The sequence below is a fragment of the Oncorhynchus masou genome, chromosome 29, assembly GCF_036934945.1.
Source record: "Oncorhynchus masou masou isolate Uvic2021 chromosome 29, UVic_Omas_1.1, whole genome shotgun sequence".
NCBI classification, from domain to species: domain Eukaryota; kingdom Metazoa; phylum Chordata; class Actinopteri; order Salmoniformes; family Salmonidae; genus Oncorhynchus; species Oncorhynchus masou.
In genome coordinates, this window is record NC_088240.1 from 88840479 (window position 1) to 88859886 (window position 19408).

Genomic DNA, 19408 nt, shown 5'->3' on the forward strand with positions numbered 1-19408 from the left:
TGAGCATACATTTTATTTTATTTGTTAAAATGTCGCCAAAAAAACAAGAAATAACAAAAACGACCGTGAAGCTTACAAGGGCTATAGTGCCCCTAACAAAGATAACTCCCCACAATGATCAAAGGGAAAAAGGCTGCCTAAGTATGATTCCCAATCAGAGACAACGACAGACAGCTGTCCCTGATTGAGAACCATACCCGGCCAAAACATAGAAATACAAAAACATAGAAAACAGAACATAGAATGCCCACCCAAATCACACCCTGTCCAAACCAAATAGAGACAAAAAAAAGTCTCTCTAAGGTCAGGCGTGACAAATATACAGTCTACTGATGTGTCAATGTAGCAGTTGTTTAATATACAATCTACTGCTGTGTCAATGTAGCATTTGTGGCAGACAGTGCAGCACCAAGCATGTAATGCAAACTCTTATTCATAAAATGGAGTGCCAAACAAGAACTCAACAATAACACACTAGCACATACAGAACCATACCCATACAGCTGTCTATCGTTGTTATATTGCTTCTTTAATCAGAACAACAGTTTTCAGCTGTGCTAACATAATTGCAAAAGAGTTTTCAAATGATCAATTAGCCTTTTAAAATGATAAACTTGGTTTAGCTAATACAACGTGCCATTGGAACACATGAGTAATGGTTGCTGATAATGGGCCTCTGTACACCTATGTAGACATTCCATAGAAAATCTGCCATTTCCAGCTACAATAGTCATTTACAACATTAACAATATCTACACTTTGTTTCTGATCAACTTGATGTTATTTTATGGACAAAAATGTGCTTTCTTTCAAAAACAAGGACATTTCTAAGTGACCCCAAACTTTTGAACGGTAGTGTACATTTTTCACGTTGCACAAGAAACATACATTGTCCGAATCAGGGATGTATCAACCCCTCACCACTGTCCCCAGAACATTTGTAGCAGATGAAGTTGAGCCTCTGGTTCTCCTCCAGACTAACCCATTGCTGCCTCCCGGTGGTCTCTACAGCCCCTGCAATCCCACAGTCCTGCTGGCTGTCTGAGCCGTGCCCGGGGGCCCAGTTCTGGTAGCAGCCTGCATCAGACCTGATCCAGAACCAGAAGTGGAATGAACAGGTGAAGCGCAGGCCCACCCAGACGTGGGATGAGGTGGCGTTGGCAGCCCTCTCTGTCACCCAGTACTGAAGCAGCTCTGTGGTGATCGAGACCAGGTCAACGTGGTGCTCTCTGCAGTAGCTCAGGGCCTCGTTCCACGTCATGTTCTCATGGATCAATATCAGGTTGTCTGAGAGAAATAAAGATATTAAAGATAGATAACATGGAGCCCATTCAACAAAATGTAGATTTGCATGCATTTATACCTCTGCTCTGTAATATAACATCTTTGAAACAACATAAAACCACAGCCAAACAAAAAAGAGACTATTAGGCTTTCAACATGTCAATAATTGTGATATAATGATGAAAGTTACCTGGACTTAAACCTTGCCTGTTTTCATTTGGCATAACAGTGGAGAGGCTGACAGGCTCTGTTGTACTGTATGGAGCAGTCTCAGCCACTGTGGTTATATGTAGGGCAGGAGTATGTTCAGTAGTCACTTGTGTCATGCTGTGTTGCATTTCTGTGTCTGCAGTCTCAGTTGTTGATTGATGTTTTACATTCTCAGTAGTACGGTGTTTAGTCGTCGCCTCTTCAGTTGAAACATGCACTGTGGTATTGAATGTACTTGGTAAAGACGTTGAGGAAATGTTTTGGAAATGAGCATTAGAAGCACTTGTAGGTGAGAAATCAGTAGTCACTTTCTCTGTAGTTGAGTGTTCAGTAGTTAACTGTTCAGTTGAAGCATGTTCTGTGGTAGTTGGTACAGACGTAGAGATAATGCTTTGAAAAGGTACAGTAGGTGCACTTTCTGTATTTAGGTGTTCAGTAGTTAACTGTTCAGTTGAAACTTGGTCTGTTCTGTTGAATGTACTCGGTATTGACGTTGAGGGACTGTTTTGAACAGGTACAGTAGTCAGTGGGTCAGAGGTTAGGTGTTCAGTAGAAACATGCACTGTGGTATTGAACATAGTTGGTACTGGTGTTGAGGGAGTGTTTCCAACAGGTACAGTTGTTGCAGGTAAGTAAGCAGTAGTGGCTTGGTTAGCGGTTGAGCGTTCAGGAGTTGCCTCTTCAGTAGAAACAAGCACTGTGGTATTGAACATAGTTGGTACTGGTGTTGAGGGAGTGTTTCCAACAGGTACAGTAGTCAGTGGGTCAGAGGTTAGGTGTTCAGTAGAAACATGCACTGTGGTATTGGATGGAGTTGGTACAGGCGTTGAGGTCGTGTTTTGGACAGGTACAGTAGTCACTGGGTCAGAGGTTAGGTGTTCAGTAGAAACATGCACTGTGGTATTGAACATAGTTGGTACTGGTGTTGAGGGAGTGTTTCCAACAGGTACAGTTGTTGCAGGTAAGTAAGCAGTAGTGGCTTGGTTAGCGGTTGAGCGCTCAGGAGTTGCCTCTTCAGTTGAAGCATGTTCTGTAGTATTGGATGTAGTTGGTACAGGCGTTGTGGTCATGTTTTGAACAGGTACAGTAGTTAGTGGGTCAGAGGTTAGGTGTTCAGTAGAAACATGCACTGTGGTATTGGATGTAGTTGGTACAGGCGTTGAGGTCCTGTCTTGGACAGGTACAGTAGTTAGTGGGTCAGAGGTTAGGAGTCTGGTAGACAGCTGTCCAGTAGAAACACGTACTGTGGTATTGAAAGTAGCGCTTGTATGTATGTAACCAGTAGTTGCTTGCTCTCTAGTTAATGTAGTTGGTACAGGCATTGAGATATTGCTTTGAACAGGTACAGGAGTTGCTGGGTCAGAGGTTAGGTGTTCATTAGCTAACTGTTCAGTTGAAGAATGTTCTGTGGAAATCAATGAAGTTGGTACAGGCATAGAAATATTGCTTTGAACAGGTACAATAGTCGCTTGGTCAGACGTTAGGCGTTCAGTAGTCAACTGTTTAGTAACATTTACTGTGGTATTGAATGTAGTTGGTTTTTGAACAGGTACAGTAGTCACTGGGTCAGAGGTTATGTGTTCAGTAGTTAACATTTCAGTTGAAGCATGTTCTGTGGTATTGAATGTATTTGGTACTGGTGTTGAGGGACTGTGTTTGACAGGGACAGTAGAAGCACTTGTAGATAAGTAACCAGTAGTCACTTTCTCTCTAGTTGAGTATCTAGTAGCTAACATTTCAGTTGAAGCATGTTCTGTGGTAGTTGGTGCAGATGATGAGATAATGCTTTGAACAGGTACAGTAGTCACTGGGTCAGAGGTTAGGTGTTCAGTAGAAACATGCACTGTGGTATTGAACATAGTTGGTACTGGTGTTGAGGGAGTGTTTCCAACAGGTACAGTTGTTTCAGGTAAGTAAGCAGTAGTGGCTTGGTTAGCGGTTGAGCGTTCAGGAGTTGCCTCTTCAGTTGAAGCATGTTCTGTAGTATTGGATGTAGTTGGTACAGGCGTCGTGGTCATGTTTTGAACAGGTACAGTAGTTAGTGGGTCAGAGGTTAGGTGTTCAGTAGAAACATGCACTGTGGTATTGGATGTAGTTGGTACAGGCGTTGAGGTCCTGTCTTGGACAGGTACAGTAGTTAGTGGGTCAGAGGTTAGGAGTCTGGTAGACAGCTGTCCAGTAGAAACACGTACTGTGGTATTGAAAGTAGCGCTTGTATGTATGTAACCAGTAGTTGCTTGCTCTCTAGTTAATGTAGTTGGTACAGGCATTGAGATATTGCTTTGAACAGGTACAGGAGTTGCTGGGTCAGAGGTTAGGAGTCTGGTAGACAGCTGTCCAGTAGAAACACGTACTGTGGTATTGAAAGTAGTGCTTGTATGTATGTAACCAGTAGTTGCTTGCTCTCTAGTTAATGTAGTTGGTACAGGCATTGAGATATTGCTTTGAACAGGTACAGGAGTTGCTGGGTCAGAGGTTAGGTGTTCATTAGCTAACTGTTCAGTTGAAGAATGTTCTGTGGAAATCAATGAAGTTGGTACAGGCATAGAAATATTGCTTTGAACAGGTTCAATAGTCGCTTGGTCAGACGTTAGGCGTTCAGTAGTCAACTGTTTAGTAACATTTACTGTGGTATTGAATGTAGTTGGTTTTTGAACAGGTACAGTAGTCACTGGGTCAGAGGTTATGTGTTCAGTAGTTAACATTTCAGTTGAAGCATGTTCTGTGGTATTGAATGTATTTGGTACTGGTGTTGAGGGACTGTTTTTGACAGGGACAGTAGAAGCACTTGTAGATAAGTAACCAGTAGTCACTTTCTCTCTAGTTGAGTATCTAGTAGCTAACATTTCAGTTGAAGCATGTTCTGTGGTATTGAATGTAATTGGTTTTTGAACAGTTACAGTAGTCAGTGGGTCAGAGGTTAGGTGTTCAGTAGTTAACTGTTCAGTTGAAGCATGTTCAGTGGTATTGAATGTGGTTGGTACTGGTGTTGAGGGACTGGTTTGGACGTTTGAAGCAGAAGCACTTGTAGGTAAGTAACCAGTAGTTGCTTCCTCTCTAGTTGAGTATCCAGTCGTTAACGTTTCAGTTGAAGCATGTTCTGTGGTAGTTGGTGCAGACGATGAGATAATGCTTTGAACAGGTACAGTAGTCACTGGGTCAGAGGTTAGGTGTTCAGTAGAAACATGCACTGTGGTATTGAACATAGTTGGTACTGGTGTTGAGGGAGTGTTTCCAACAGGTACAGTTGTTTCAGGTAAGTAAGCAGTAGTGGCTTGGTTAGCGGTTGAGCGCTCAGGAGTTGCCTCTTCAGTTGAAGCATGTTCTGTAGTATTGGATGTAGTTGGTACAGGCGTTGTGGTCATGTTTTGAACAGGTACAGTGTTTGAACAGGTAGAAACATGCACTGTGGTATTGAACATAGTTAGTGGGTCAGGTTAGGTGTTCAGTAGAAACATGCACTGTGGTATTGAACATAGTTGGTACTGGTGTTGAGGTACAGTTGTTGCAGGTAAGTAAGCAGTAGTGGCTTGGTTAGCGGTTGAGCGCTCAGGAATTGCCTCTTCAGTTGAAGCATGTTCTGTAGTATTGGATGTAGTTGGTACAGGCGTTGTGGTCATGTTTTGAACAGGTACAGTAGTTAGTGGGTCAGAGGTTAGGTGTTCAGTAGAAACAAGCACTGTGGTGTTGGATGGAGTTGGTACAGACGTTGAGGTCGTGTTTTGGACAGGTACAGTAGTCAGTGCATCAGATGTTAGGAGTCTGGTAGACAGCTGTCCAGTAGAAACACGTACTGTGGTATTGAAAGTAGCGCTTGTATGTATGTAACCAGTAGTTGCTTGCTCTCTAGTTAATGTAGTTGGTACAGGCATTGAGATATTGCTTTGAACAGGTACAGGAGTTGCTGGGTCAGAGGTTAGGTGTTCATTAGCTAACTGTTCAGTTGAAGCATGTTCTGTGGAAATCAACGAAGTTGGTACAGGCATAGAAATATTGCTTTGAACAGGTACAATAGTCGCTTGGTCAGACGTTAGGCATTCAGTAGTCAACTGTTTAGTAACATTTACTGTGGTATTGAATGTAGTTGGTTTTTGAACAGGTACAGTAGTCACTGGGTCAGAGGTTATGTGTTCAGTAGTTAACATTTCAGTTGAAGCATGTTCTGTGGTATTGAATGTACTTGGTACTGGTGTTGAGGGACTGTTTTTGACAGGGACAGTAGAAGCACTTGTAGATAAGTAACCAGTAGTCACTTTCTCTCTAGTTGAGTATCTAGTAGCTAACATTTCAGTTGAAGCATGTTCTGTGGTAGTTGGTGCAGATGATGAGATAATGCTTTGAACAGGTACAGTAGTCACTGGGTCAGAGGTTACGTGTTCAGTAGTTAACATTTCAGTTGAAGCGTGTTCTGTGGTGTTGAATGTAGTTGGTTTTTGAACAGTTACAGTAGTCAGTGGGTCAGAGGTTAGGTGTTCAGTAGTTAACTGTTCAGTTGAAACATGTTCTGTTCTGTTGAATGTGGTTGGTACTGGTGTTGAGGGACTGGTTTGGACATTTGAAGCAGAATCACTTGTAGGTAAGTAACCAGTAGTTGCTTCCTCTCTAGTTGAGTATCCAGTAGCTAACATTTCAGTTGAAGCATGTTCTGTGGTAGTTGGTGCAGATGATGAGATAATGCTTTGAACAGGTACAGTAGTCACTGGGTCAGAGGTTAGGTGTTCAGTAGAAACATACACTGTGGTATTGAACGTAGTTGGTACTGGTGTTGAGGGAGTGTTTCCAACTGGTACAGTTGTTTCAGGTAAGTAAGCAGTAGTGGCATGGTTAGTGGTTGAGCGTTCTGGAATTGCCTCTTCAGTTGAAATATGCACTGTGGTATTGGATGTAATTGGTACAGGCGTTGAGGTCCTGTCTTGAACAGGTACAGTTGTCACTGCGTCAGATGTTAGGAGTCTGGTTGAGAGCTGTCCAGTAGAAACATGCACTGTGGTATTGGATGTAGTTTGTACAGACAATGAGGGAGAGTTTTGGACAGGTACAGTAGTCACTGGGTCAGAGGTTAGGAGTCTGGTAGACAGCTGTCCAGTCGAAACATGCACTGTGGTATTGAAAGTAGCGCTTGTAGGTATGTAACCAGTAGTTGCTTGCTCTCTAGTTATTGTAGTTGGTACAGACATTGAGATATTGCTGTGAACAGGTACAGGAGTTGCTGGGTCAGAGGTTAGGTGTTCATTAGCTAACTGTTCAGTTGAAGCATGTTCTGTAGAAATCAATGAAGCTGGTACAGGCATAGAGATATTGCTTTGAACAGGTACAATAGTCGCTTGGTCAGACGTTAGGCGTTCAGTAGTCAACTGTTTAGTAACATTTACTGTGGTATTGAATGTAGTTGGTTTTTGAACAGGTACAGTAGTCAGTGGGTCAGAGGTTAGGTGTTCAGTAGTTAACTGTTCAGTTGAAGCATGTTCAGTGGTATTGAATGTGCTTGGTACTGGTGTTGAGGGACTGGTTTGGACGTTTGAAGCAGAAGCACTTGTAGATAAGTAACCAGTAGTTGCTTCCTCTCTAGTTGAGTATCCAGTAGTTAACATTTCAGTTGAAGCATGTTCTGTGGTAGTTGGTGCAGACGATGAGATAATGCTTTGAACAGGTACAGTAGTCACTGGGTCAGAGGTTAGGTGTTCAGTAGTTAACATTTCAGTTGAAGCATGTTCTGTGGTATTGAATATATTTGGTACTGGTGTTGAGGGACTGTTTTTGACAGGGACAGTAGAAGCACTTGTAGATAAGTAACCAGTAGTCACTTTCTCTCTAGTTGAGTATCTAGTAGTTAACATTTCAGTTGAAGCATGTTCTGTGGTAGTTGGTGCAGACGATGAGATAATGCTTTGAACAGGTATAGTAGTTTCATGTTGTGTAGTTACGTGTTCAGTAGTTAACTGTTCAGTTGAAACTTGCTTTGTGGTAGTGAATGTATCTGGTACAGACGATGAAGGAATGTTTTGGACAGGGACAGTAGAAGCACTTTTAGGTAAGTAACTAATAATCACTTGATCTGTAGTTTGGTTTTCAGCAATTAACTGTTCAATTGAAACATCCTCTGTGGTAGTGAATATAGCTGGTACAGGTGTAGGAGTGTTTTGAACAGGTTCAGTAATTGCTTGATCAGAGGTTAAGTGTTCAGTAGAAACACGCACTGTGGTATTGAATGTAGTTGGTTTTTGAACAGGTACAGTAGTCAGTGGGTCAGAGGTTATGTGTTCAGTAGTTAACATTTCAGTTGAAGCATGATCTGTGGTATTGAATGTAGTTGGTACTGGTGTTGAGGGACTGTTTTTGACAGGGACAGTAGAAGCACGTGTAGATAAGTAACCAGTAGTCACTTTCTCTCTAGTTGAGTATCTAGTAGCTAACATTTCAGTTGAAGCATGTTCTGTGGTGTTGAATGTAGTTGGTTTTTGAACAGGTACAGTAGTCAGTGGGTCAGAGGTTAGGTGTTCAGTAGTTAACTGTTCTGGTGAAGTATGTTCTGTGGAATTGAATGTAGTTTGTACAGACGATGAGGGAGTGTTTTGGACAGGTGCAGTCGTAGCACTTGTAGGTATGTAACTAGTAGTCACTTGCTCTGTGGTAGTGAATATAGCTGGTACAGGTGTAGAGGGAGTGTTTTGGACAGGTGCAGTCGTAGCACTTGTAGGTATGTAACTAGTAGTCACTTGCTCTGTGGTAGTGAATATAGCTAGTACAGGTGTAGATGGAGTGTTTTGGACAGGTGCAGTCGTGGCACTTGTAGGTATGTAACTTGTAGTCACTTGCTCTGTGGTAGTGAATATAGCTGGTACAGGTGTTGAGGGAGTGTTTTGGACAGGTGCAGTCATAGCACTTGTAGGTATGTAACTAGTAGTCACTTGCTCTGTGGTAGTGAATATAGCTGGTACAGGTGTAGAGGGAGTGTTTTGGACAGGTGCAGTCGTAGCACTTGTAGGTATGTAACTAGTAGTCACTTGCTCTGTGGTAGTGAATATAGCTGGTACAGGTGTAGAGGGAGTGTTTTGGACAGGTGCAGTCGTAGCACTTTTAGTTATGTGACTAGTAGTCACTTGCTCTGTGGTAGTAAATATAGCTGGTACAGGTGTAGAGGGAGTGTTTTGGACAGGTGCAGTCATAGCACTTGTAGGTATGTAACTAGTAGTCACTTGCTCTGTGGTAGTGAATATAGCTGGTACAGGTGTAGAGGGAGTGTTTTGGACAGGTGCAGTCGTAGCACTTGTAGGTATGTAACTTGTAGTCACTTGCTCTGTGGTAGTGAATATAGCTGGTACAGGTGTAGAGGGAGTGTTTTGGACAGGTGCAGTCGTAGCACTTGTAGGTATGTAACTAGTAGTCACTTGCTCTGTGGTAGTGAACATAGCTGGTACAAGTGTAGAGGGACTGTTTTGGACAGGTGCAGTCATAGCACTTGTAGGTATGTAACTAGTAGTCACTTGCTCTGTGGTAGTGAATATAGCTGGTACAGGTGTTGAGGGAGTGTTTTGGACAGGTGCAGTCGTAGAACTTGTAGGTATGTAACTAGTAGTCACTTGCTCTGTGGTATTAAATATAGCTGGTACAGGTGTAGTGGGAGTGTTTTGGACAGGTGCAGTTGTAGCACTTGTAGGTATGTAACTTGTAGTCACTTGCTCTGTGGTAGTGAATATAGCTGGTACAGGTGTAGAGGGAGTGTTTTGGACAGGTGCAGTCGTAGCACTTTTAGGTATGTGACTAGTAGTCACTTGCTCTGTGGTAGTGAATATAGCTGGTACAGGTGTAGAGGGAGTGTTTTGGACAGGTGCAGTCATAGCACTTGTAGGTATGTGACTAGTAGTCACTTGCTCTGTGGTAGTGAATATAGCTGGTACAGGTGTTGAGGGAGTGTTTTGGACAGGTGCAGTCGTAGCACTTGTAGGTATGTAACTAGTAGTCACTTGCTCTGTGGTAGTGAATATAGCTGGTACAGGTGTAGTGGGAGTGTTTTGGACAGGTGCAGTCGTAGCACTTGTAGGTATGTAACTAGTAGTCACTTGCTCTGTGGTAGTGAATATAGCTGGTACAGGTGTAGAGGGAGTGTTTTGGACAGGTGCAGTCGTAGCACTTGTAGGTATGTAACTTGTAGTCACTTGCTCTGTGGTAGTGAATATAGCTGGTACAGGTGTAGAGGGAGTATTTTGGACAGGTGCAGTCGTAGCACTTGTAGGTATGTAACTAGTAGTCACTTGCTCTGTGGTAGTGAATATAGCTGGTACAAGTGTAGAGGGACTGTTTTGGACAGGTGCAGTCATAGCACTTGTAGGTATGTAACTAGTAGTCACTTGCTCTGTGGTATTGAATATAGCTGGTACAGGTGTAGAGGGAGTGTTTTGGACAGGTGCAGTCGTAGCACTTGTAGGTATGTAACTTGTAGTCACTTGCTCTGTGGTAGTGAATATAGCTGGTACAGGTGTAGAGGGAGTGTTTTGGACAGGTGCAGTCATAGCACTTGTAGGTATGTAACTAGTAGTCACTTGCTCTGTGGTAGTGAATATAGCTGGTACAGGTGTAGTGGGAGTGTTTTGAACAGGTTCAGTAATTGCTTGATCAGAGCTTGTGTGTTCAGTAGAAACATGCACTGTGGTATTGAAAGTAGCACTTGTAGGTATGTAACCAGTAGTTGCTTGCTCTCTCGTTAATGTAGTTGGTACAGGCATAGAGATATTGCTTTGAACAGGTACAGGAGTTGCTGGGTCAGAGGTTAGGTGTTCAGTAATCAACTGTTTCGTAACATTTACTGTGGTATTGAATGTAGTTGGTTTTTTAACAGTAGTTCCATGTTTGGTAGTTAGGTGTTTTGTAGTTAACTGTTCAATTGAACCTTGGTCTGTGGTAGTGAATGTAGTTGGTACTGGTGTAGATGGAGTGTTTTGAACAGGTAAGCCTACAGTAGTTGCTTGGTCAGAGGTTGGTAAAAGATCTAAAATAATATGTTGGATCTGCACAAAATGGGTAGTTGTTAGCTTAGGTGTTACTTCATCTGTTGTTGACTGTTCAGCAGTGGCAAGCACAGTAGCTGTGGGAGGAGTTGTTTGTGGCGTAGTATGTGTGGTTGTAGGTGGCATCTGGGTAGTTGGTCGCTTCATTTCTGTAAGGAATATATACAAATACATTAGAAACAAGGGTCAAATGTATTTAATTCATAACAAACACATTAAATCATGTTTACATACTGCTTTACTCATCTCATATGTATATACTGTATTCTAGTCTATGCCACTCTGACATGGCTCATCCTAATATTTCTATATTCTTTAATTCCTTTCTTTTACTTTTAGGTTTGTGTGTATTGTGTGTATTGTGTGTGTTGTTATGAATTGTTAGATATTGTTAGATATTACTGCACTGTTGGAGCTAGAAACACAAGCATTTCCTGCAATAACATCTTAATTAATGTGACCAATACAATTTGATTTGATTTTGTATCTTAATTGTTTTCTCTATTTCTATTTGTTTTCTTAAAAGTTGCTACCGGTCAAAATTTGAATCCCATCTAACAAAAATGTACCAAACTCACCACCATGGCAGACAAACCCCCAACTGATGTTACACCACTGGTCACTCCACTTGTTATCGTTGAGTATAACAGAAGTACAGTTCTGGTCCCCTCTGAAGTTGTTAGGCTGATTGGTCTTCCAGAAGCGGAATGAGGAGTTGCTCCCATCTGACCACATCCATGGGTCTTTGAAGAGACCAATCCACATGCTCTGGGACAGTGACATGTTCTGGACGTGATGGTTTTCCTCTCTGGACCATATGCTGGCCAGGTCTGTGTACGTACCCCGGCAGTGGTCTTGAGCCTCTCTCCAAGTCTTGCTGTCATCAATGAAGATATGACTGTTACTAGCGTTTTTCCCTGTCAGAGGATAGAAAATACATGCATGGAGCATTGGAGATATAGCGGGGTGCAGGGTTGAGCATTGGAGATATAGTGGGTGCAGGGTTGAGCATTGGAGATATAGCGGGGTGCAGGGTTGAGCATTGGAGATATAGCGGGGTGTAGGGTTGAGCATTGGAGATATAGCGGGGTGTAGGGTTGAGCATTGGAGATATAGCGGGGTGCAGGGTTGAGCATTGGAGATATAGCGGGGTGCAGGGTTGAGCATTGGAGATATAGCGGGGTGTAGGGTTGAGCATTGGAGATATAGCGGGGTGCAGGGTTGAGCATTGGAGATATAGCGGGGTGTAGGGTTGAGCATTGGAGATATAGCGGGGTGTAGGGTTGAGCATTGGAGATATAGCGGGGTGTAGGGTTGAGCATTGGAGATATAGCGGGGTGTAGGGTTGAGCATTGGAGATATAGCGGGGTGCAGGGTTGAGCATTGGAGATATAGCGGGGTGCAGGGTTGAGCATTGGAGATATAGCGGGGTGTAGGGTTGAGCATTGGAGATATAGCGGGGTGCAGGGTTGAGCATTGAAGATATAGCGGGGTGCAGGGTTGAGCATTGGAGATATAGCGGGGGAGATGCAGGGTTGAGCATTGGAGATATAGCGGGGTGTAGGGTTGAGCATTGGAGATATAGCGGGGTGTAGGGTTGAGCATTGGAGATATAGCGGGGTGCAGGGTTGAGCATTGGAGATATAGCGGGGTGTAGGGTTGAGCATTGGAGATATAGCGGGGTGCAGGGTTGAGCATTGGAGATATAGCGGGGTGCAGGGTTGAGCATTGGAGATATAGAGGGGTGTAGGGTTGAGCATTGGAGATATAGCGGGGTGTAGGGTTGAGCATTGGAGATATAGCGGGGTGTAGGGTTGAGCATTGGAGATATAGCGGGGTGTAGGGGGGTTGAGCATTGGAGATATAGCGGGGTGCAGGGTTGAGCATTGGAGATATAGCGGGGTGTAGGGTTGAGCATTGGAGATATAGCGGGGTGCAGGGTTGAGCATTGGAGATATAGCGGGGTGCAGGGTTGAGCATTGGAGATATAGCGGGGTGCAGGGTTGAGCATTGGAGATATAGCGGGGTGCAGGGTTGAGCATTGGAGATATAGCGGGGTGTAGGGTTGAGCATTGGAGATATAGCGGGGTGTAGGGTTGAGCATTGGAGATATAGCGGGGTGTAGGGTTGAGCATTGGAGATATAGCGGGGTGTAGGGTTGAGCATTGGAGATATAGCGGGGTGTAGGGTTGAGCATTGGAGATATAGCGGGGTGTAGGGGGTTGAGCATTGGAGATATAGCGGGGTTGCAGGGTTGAGCATTGGAGATATAGCGGGGTGCAGGGTTGAGCATTGGAGATATAGCGGGGTGTAGGGTTGAGCATTGGAGATATAGCGGGGTGCAGGGTTGAGCATTGGAGATATAGCGGGGTGCAGGGTTGAGCATTGGAGATATAGCGGGGTGCAGGGTTGAGCATTGGAGATATAGCGGGGTGTAGGGTTGAGCATTGGAGATATAGCGGGGTGCAGGGTTGAGCATTGGAGATATAGCGGGGTGTAGGGTTGAGCATTGGAGATATAGCGGGGTGTAGGGTTGAGCATTGGAGATATAGCGGGGTGTAGGGTTGAGCATTGGAGATATAGCGGGGTGCAGGGTTGAGCATTGGAGATATAGCGGGGTGTAGGGTTGAGCATTGGAGATATAGCGGGGTGCAGGGTTGAGCATTGGAGATATAGCGGGGTGCAGGGTTGAGCATTGGAGATATAGCGGGTTGCAGGGTTGAGCATTGGAGATATAGCGGGGTGCAGGGTTGAGCATTGGAGATATAGCGGGGTGCAGGGTTGAGCATTGGAGATATAGCGGGGTGTAGGGTTGAGCATTGGAGATATATCGGGGTGCAGGGTTGAGCATTGGAGATATAGCGGGGTGCAGGGTTGAGCATTGGAGATATAGCGGGGTGCAGGGTTGAGCATTGGAGATATAGCGGGGTGTAGGGTTGAGCATTGGAGATATAGCGGGGTGCAGGGTTGAGCATTGGAGATATAGCAGGGTGTAGGGTTGAGCATTGGAGATATAGCGGGGTGTAGGGTTGAGCATTGGAGATATAGCGGGGTGTAGGGTTGAGCATTGGAGATATAGCGGGGTGCAGGGTTGAGCATTGGAGACATAGCGGGGTGCAGGGTTGAGCATTGGAGATATAGCGGGGTGTAGGGTTGAGCATTGCCCGCACAATTCTTTTACATTTCTTTTAATTTAACTTTTATTTAACCAGGTAGGCAAGTTGAGAACAAGTTCTCATTTACAATTGCGACCTGGCCAAGATAAAGCAAAGCAGTTCGACACATACAACAACACAGAGTTACACATGGAGTAAAACAAACATACAGTCAATAATACAGAAGAACAATAAGTCTATATACGATGTGAGCAAATGAGGTGAGATAAGGGAGGTCAAGCAAAAAAGGGCATGGTGGCGACAGAGTTACACATGGAGTAAAACAAACATACAGTCAATAATACAGAAGAACAATAAGTCTATATACGATGTGAGCAAATGAGGTGAGATAAGGGAGGTAAAGGCAAAAAAAGGCATGGTGGCGAGGTAAATACAATATAGCAAGTAAAGAAATCATTATGCTCACGTAATCACCCAACTGATTATACCCAAGTCAATTTGAACAGTTTAACAGTAGAAATGGCAGTAAGCAAGCTTTAAAACAGGCAAAAAATGTCTGACTGCCCATCCAGACATATCATTCTGGAATCGGCCCTGGTTTGAATCTGATATGGGGTTGAAATTGCTATAAATAGAATAGATGTAGGATTACTCACCATCAAAGCAAACAAAACCTCTTTTGATTTGGCAGTTATCCTCAAACCACTGTCCGTTTGGATCCATTGCAGCACAGCTGTCTTGAGTATTGTTTTGCTTCGGCTCTGCTGCCCTCCAGTTGAAAAACTCAATCTTTCTCTGATCTAGTAATGACCAGTGCCACTCAAATTCATCTCCAAACTCCAGTCCTATCCAGACACTGGCTGTACCATTCGGTACCAATTGTACAAGTCTATCCAGATCCCCTGAGTTGTAGATGGTTGCCAAGTCAGTGTACATGTCTCTACAGTAAGTCTGGGCTTGGCTATAATTAATTTGAAGGCTAATATAGTGATACTGAGGAGGGGAGATACTGAGAGTCAGGTAACACAGTCCTGTAAAATACAAGCAAAACCCATTAGAGAGCAAGTGAATCATATCTCCTTGCTGCATGCATAGATTTCACACACACATCCTATTAATATCACAGAATATCAAGGTATAATACACATCATGTTGCTTTTCATGAACACAGAGAACCATGAAAGGATCCTGAAAAATGTCCTGCCGTTTGAAAGTGCCCCATGTGTTGACAGAGGATCAGGATGGTCTTTATGTATGAGGTCCTCCCAACACTTATACCTCTTTCTGAAGGATTGGTCTTTATGTATGAAGTCCTCCCAACACTTATACCTCTTTCTGAAGGATTGGTCTTTATGTATGAGGTCCTCCCAACACTTATACCTCTTTCTGAAGGATTGATCTTTATGTATGAGGTCCTCCCAACACTTATACCTCTTTCTGAAGGATTGATCTTTATGTATGAGGTCCTCCCAACACTTATACCTCTTTCTGAAGGATTGGTCTTTATGTATGAGGTCCTCCCAACACTTATACCTCTTTCTGAAGGATTGGTCTTTATGTATGAGGTCCTCCCAACACTTATACCTCTTTCTGAAGGATTGGTCTTTATGTATGAGGTCCTCCCAACACTTATACCTCTTTCTGAAGGATTGGTCTTTATGTATGAGGTCCTCCCAACACTTATACCTCTTTCTGAAGGATTGGTCTTTATGTATGAGGTCCTCCCAACACTTATACCTCTTTCTGAAGGATTGGTCTTTATGTATGAGGTCCTCCCAACACTTATACCTCTTTCTGAAGGATTGGTCTTTTATGTATGAGGTCCTCCCAACACTTATACCTCTTTCTGAAGGATTGGTCTTTTATGTATGAGGTCCTCCCAACACTTATACCTCTTTCTGAAGGATTGGTCTTTATGTATGAGGTCCTCCCAACACTTATACCTCTTTCTGAAGGATTGGTCTTTTATGTATGAGGTCCTCCCAACACTTATACCTCTTTCTGAAGGATTGGTCTTTTATGTATGAGGTCCTCCCAACACTTATACCTCTTTCTGAAGGATTGATCTTTATGTATGAGGTCCTCCCAACACTTATACCTCTTTCTGAAGGATTGGTCTTTTATGTATGAGGTCCTCCCAACACTTATACCTCTTTCTGAAGGATTGGTCTTTTATGTATGAGGTCCTCCCAACACTTATACCTCTTTCTGAAGGATTGGTCTTTTATGTATGAGGTCCTCCCAACACTTATACCTCTTTCTGAAGGATTGGTCTTTTATGTATGAGGTCCTCCCAACACTTATACCTCTTTCTGAAGGATTGATCTTTTATGTATGAGGTCCTCCCAACACTTATACCTCTTTCTGAAGGTTTGATCTTTTATGTATGAGGTCCTCCCAACACTTATACCTCTTTCTGAAGGATTGGTCTTTTATGTATGAGGTCCTCCCAACACTTATACCTCTTTCTGAAGGATTGGTCTTTTATGTATGAGGTCCTCCCAACACTTATACCTCTTTCTGAAGGATTGGTCTTTTATGTATGAGGTCCTCCCAACACTTATACCTCTTTCTGAAGGATTGGTCTTTTATGTATGAGGTCCTCCCAACACTTATACCTCTTTCTGAAGGATTGGTCTTTTATGTATGAGGTCCTCCCAACACTTATACCTCTTTCTGAAGGATTGATCTTTTATGTATGAGGTCCTCCCAACACTTATACCTCTTTCTGAAGGATTGGTCTTTTATGTATGAGGTCCTCCCAACACTTATACCTCTTTCTGAAGGATTGGTCTTTTATGTATGAGGTCCTCCCAACACTTATACCTCTTTCTGAAGGATTGGTCTTTTATGTATGAGGTCCTCCCAACACTTATACCTCTTTCTGAAGGATTGGTCTTTTAGGTATGAGGTCCTCCCAACACTTATACCTCTTTCTGAAGGATTGGTCTTTTATGTATGAGGTCCTCCCAACACTTATACCTCTTTCTGAAGGATTGGTCTTTTATGTATGAGGTCCTCCCAACACTTATACCTCTTTCTGAAGGATTGATCTTTTATGTATGAGGTCCTCCCAACACTTATACCTCTTTCTGAAGGATTGATCTTTTATGTATGAGGTCCTCCCAACACTTATACCTCTTTCTGAAGGATTGATCTTTTATGTATGAGGTCCTCCCAACACTTATACCTCTTTCTGAAGGATTGATCTTTTATGTATGAGGTCCTCCCAACACTTATACCTCTTTCTGAAGGATTGATCTTTTAATGCCTTATTCAATGATGCCTAAATTATCACAATGACTCCAACAAATAACTTTGATGTTATTGAAAGCACTGAAGAATTACATACCTGAGACGGACAGGAGACGGAACAGTGCAGTGCTCCTCATCATGACTGTGGCTTTTCACTAGTCTTCAGAATGGGTTGTCAAACTGAAATCGTTGTAACTGTCCATTACTAACGTTCAGATCTAACCAAAATATACAAACTGTGACACCCTGTGATCTAGTCGAGTACAACATCATCTGAAATGGAGGCGACTGACACTCGTTGTAACTTAGTTGACTGACTTAGTAAGACTCCCTAGTAGTAGGTGTTTAAGAATGTGACCGTTCTTGTTTATGAAGACAACACATGTTTTAGGTTCACCCTTGTCACAATGTTCCCTGACAAGGTAGTGCATCAGGTTTCGATCTGTCACTCTTATACATAGAGCCTACATGATGAGGCTGTGACAGGTGGTAAGAACAACATGTCAGTCAAGAACACGGAAGTGTGTCACCAAAAACCACATGATAACTGACACAATGTACATAATCACAGTGTGAAACTGTTGAGATACACTGATAATGAAAAAGTCATTGCTAGGCCTATTCGCCTACAGATAAAAAGCAATTGTCCCAGAACGGTCCATTTTGTATTGAAAAATAGAATGCTAGTTGACAGTCCAAGTCATTAGTAAGGTGTTAGGAATGAGGTTGAGCAAGTCAGGTTACTCTGTATGAAGATACCTTCCCAAACAGGTGACAATATACTGTAGTTACTGTCTTTTGCTGGTCTGACAAATGAGCGTGAAACAAAATTATTAATGAAGTTAGCGACAGAATTGTTCACTCAAGGGCATGACCTATTGTCACACCCTTGAGTGAACAGACCTTTTGTTCCCCTTTAAAGAACAAGGAAGTTTAACTCTGCTTAATGCAAAAGACTAGTAGCCCACACTGTACAGCACCAGTCAAAAGTTTGGACAACTCGTTCAAGGGTTTTTCTTTATTATTTTTTTTTACAATTTTCTACATTGTAGAATAATAGTGAAGACATCAAAACTATTAAATAACACATATGGAATCATGTAGTAACCAAAAAAGTGTTAAACATATCAAAATATATGTTATATTTGAGATTTGTCAAAGTAGCCACAGTTTGCCTCGATGAAAGCTTTGCACACTCTTGGCATTCTCTCAACCAGCTTCACCTGGAATGCTTTTCCAACAGTCTGGAAGGAGTTTGCACATATGCTGAGCACTTGTTGGCTGCTTTTCCTTCACTCTGCGGTTCAACACATCCCAAACCATCTCAACCTTCTTGGTCAAATATCCCTTGCACAGCCTGGAGGTGAGTTGGGTCATTGTCCTGTTGAAAAACACAAACTAGGTGGGATGGCGTATCGCTGCAGAATGCTGTGGTAGCGGTGCTGGTTAAGTGAGCCTTGAATTCTAAATAAATCACTGACCGTGTCAACAGCAAAGCACCTCCACACCATCACACCTCCTCCTCCATGCTTCATGGTGGGAACCACACATGCAGAGATCATCCATTCACCTACTCTGCATCTCACAAAGACAAAGCGGTTGGAACCAAAAATCTAAAATTTGGACTCACCAGACCAAAGGACAGATTTCCACCGGTCTAATGTCCATTGCTCATGTTTCTTGGCCCAAGCAAGTCTCTTCTTATTATTGGTGTCCATTTGTAGTGGTTTCTTTGCAGCAAGTCAACCACTAAAGCCTAATTCAAGCAGTCTCCTCTGAACAGTTGATGTTGAGATGTGTGTTACTTGAACTCTGTGAAGAATTTATTTAGGCTGCATTTTCTGAAGCTGGTAACTCTAATGAACTCTGGGTCTTTCTTTCCTGTAGTGGTCCTCATGAGAGACAGTTTCATCATAGTGCTTGGTGGTTTTTGCGACTGCACTGTCAAAGTTCTTTAAATTTTCCACATTGACTTCATGTTCTTGGCATAATATGGACTTGGTCTTATACCAAATAGGGCTATCTTCTGTATACCATCCCTACCTTGTCACAACACAACTGATTGGCTCAAACACATTAAGAAGGAAAGAAATTCCACAAATGTACTTTTAACAAGGCACACCTGTTAATTGAAAAGCATTCAAGGTGATTACCTCATGAAGCTGGTTGAGAGAATGCAAAAGAGTGTGTCGAGCTGTCATCAAGGTAAAGGGGGGATACTTTGAATCTTAAATATAAAACATATTTTGTTTTGTTTAACACTTTTTTGGTTATTACATGATTCCATATGTATTATTTCATACTTTGATGTCTTCACTATTATTCTACAATGTATAAAATAGTAAAAATAAAGAAAAACCCTGGAATGAGTAGGTGTGTTCAAACTTTTGACTGGTGCTGTATGTGAGAATGATTCCCATGTTACATGTCTCAAATTTAAAATCAAAATCAGAATTAATAAAGCACACAACCACCAGGAAAAAACGAGCAAATAAAGTAGAAAATAGAAGACTTAACTGAACCTCTATCATCTCCCGA

The 19408-nt window shown here is 42.7% G+C and overlaps 2 protein-coding genes across 2 annotated transcripts; both read right to left on the reverse strand.

Annotated features, from left to right (window-relative positions):
* LOC135520936 (mucin-2-like) lies at positions 1-4871 on the reverse strand. The gene is made up of 2 exons (XM_064946812.1): positions 1475-4871; positions 1-1287 (listed from the first exon to the last, which is right to left on the reverse strand). The coding sequence occupies exons 1-2, from the start codon at positions 4857-4859 to the stop codon at positions 899-901; spliced, it is 3774 nt and encodes a 1257-aa protein (XP_064802884.1). The 5' UTR covers positions 4860-4871; the 3' UTR covers positions 1-898.
* Positions 4872-4931: 60 nt separating this feature from the next.
* LOC135519824 (mucin-2-like) lies at positions 4932-17281 on the reverse strand. The gene is made up of 5 exons (XM_064945035.1): positions 16968-17281; positions 14272-14646; positions 11078-11416; positions 7676-10648; positions 4932-5272 (listed from the first exon to the last, which is right to left on the reverse strand). The coding sequence occupies exons 1-5, from the start codon at positions 17008-17010 to the stop codon at positions 4932-4934; spliced, it is 4071 nt and encodes a 1356-aa protein (XP_064801107.1). The 5' UTR covers positions 17011-17281.
* Positions 17282-19408: the final 2127 nt, after the last annotated feature.

What these genes read in the sequence shown, in the direction of transcription:
- LOC135520936 (XM_064946812.1), bottom strand. Translation starts at nt 4,859, where the DNA reads ATGACCACAACGCCTGTACCAACTACATCCAATACTACAGAACATGCT. An exon ending in CAGGCAAGGTTTAAGTCCAG is followed by an intron (nt 1,288 to 1,474) that starts GTAACTTTCATC and finishes TATTTCTCTCAG; the next exon opens with ACAACCTGATATTGATCCAT.
- LOC135519824 (XM_064945035.1), bottom strand. Translation starts at nt 17,010, where the DNA reads ATGATGAGGAGCACTGCACTGTTCCGTCTCCTGTCCGTCTCAG. An exon ending in CCGTCTCCTGTCCGTCTCAG is followed by an intron (nt 14,647 to 16,967) that starts GTATGTAATTCT and finishes TGTATTTTACAG; the next exon opens with GACTGTGTTACCTGACTCTC. An exon ending in GGGGTTTGTCTGCCATGGTG is followed by an intron (nt 10,649 to 11,077) that starts GTGAGTTTGGTA and finishes TATTCCTTACAG; the next exon opens with AAATGAAGCGACCAACTACC.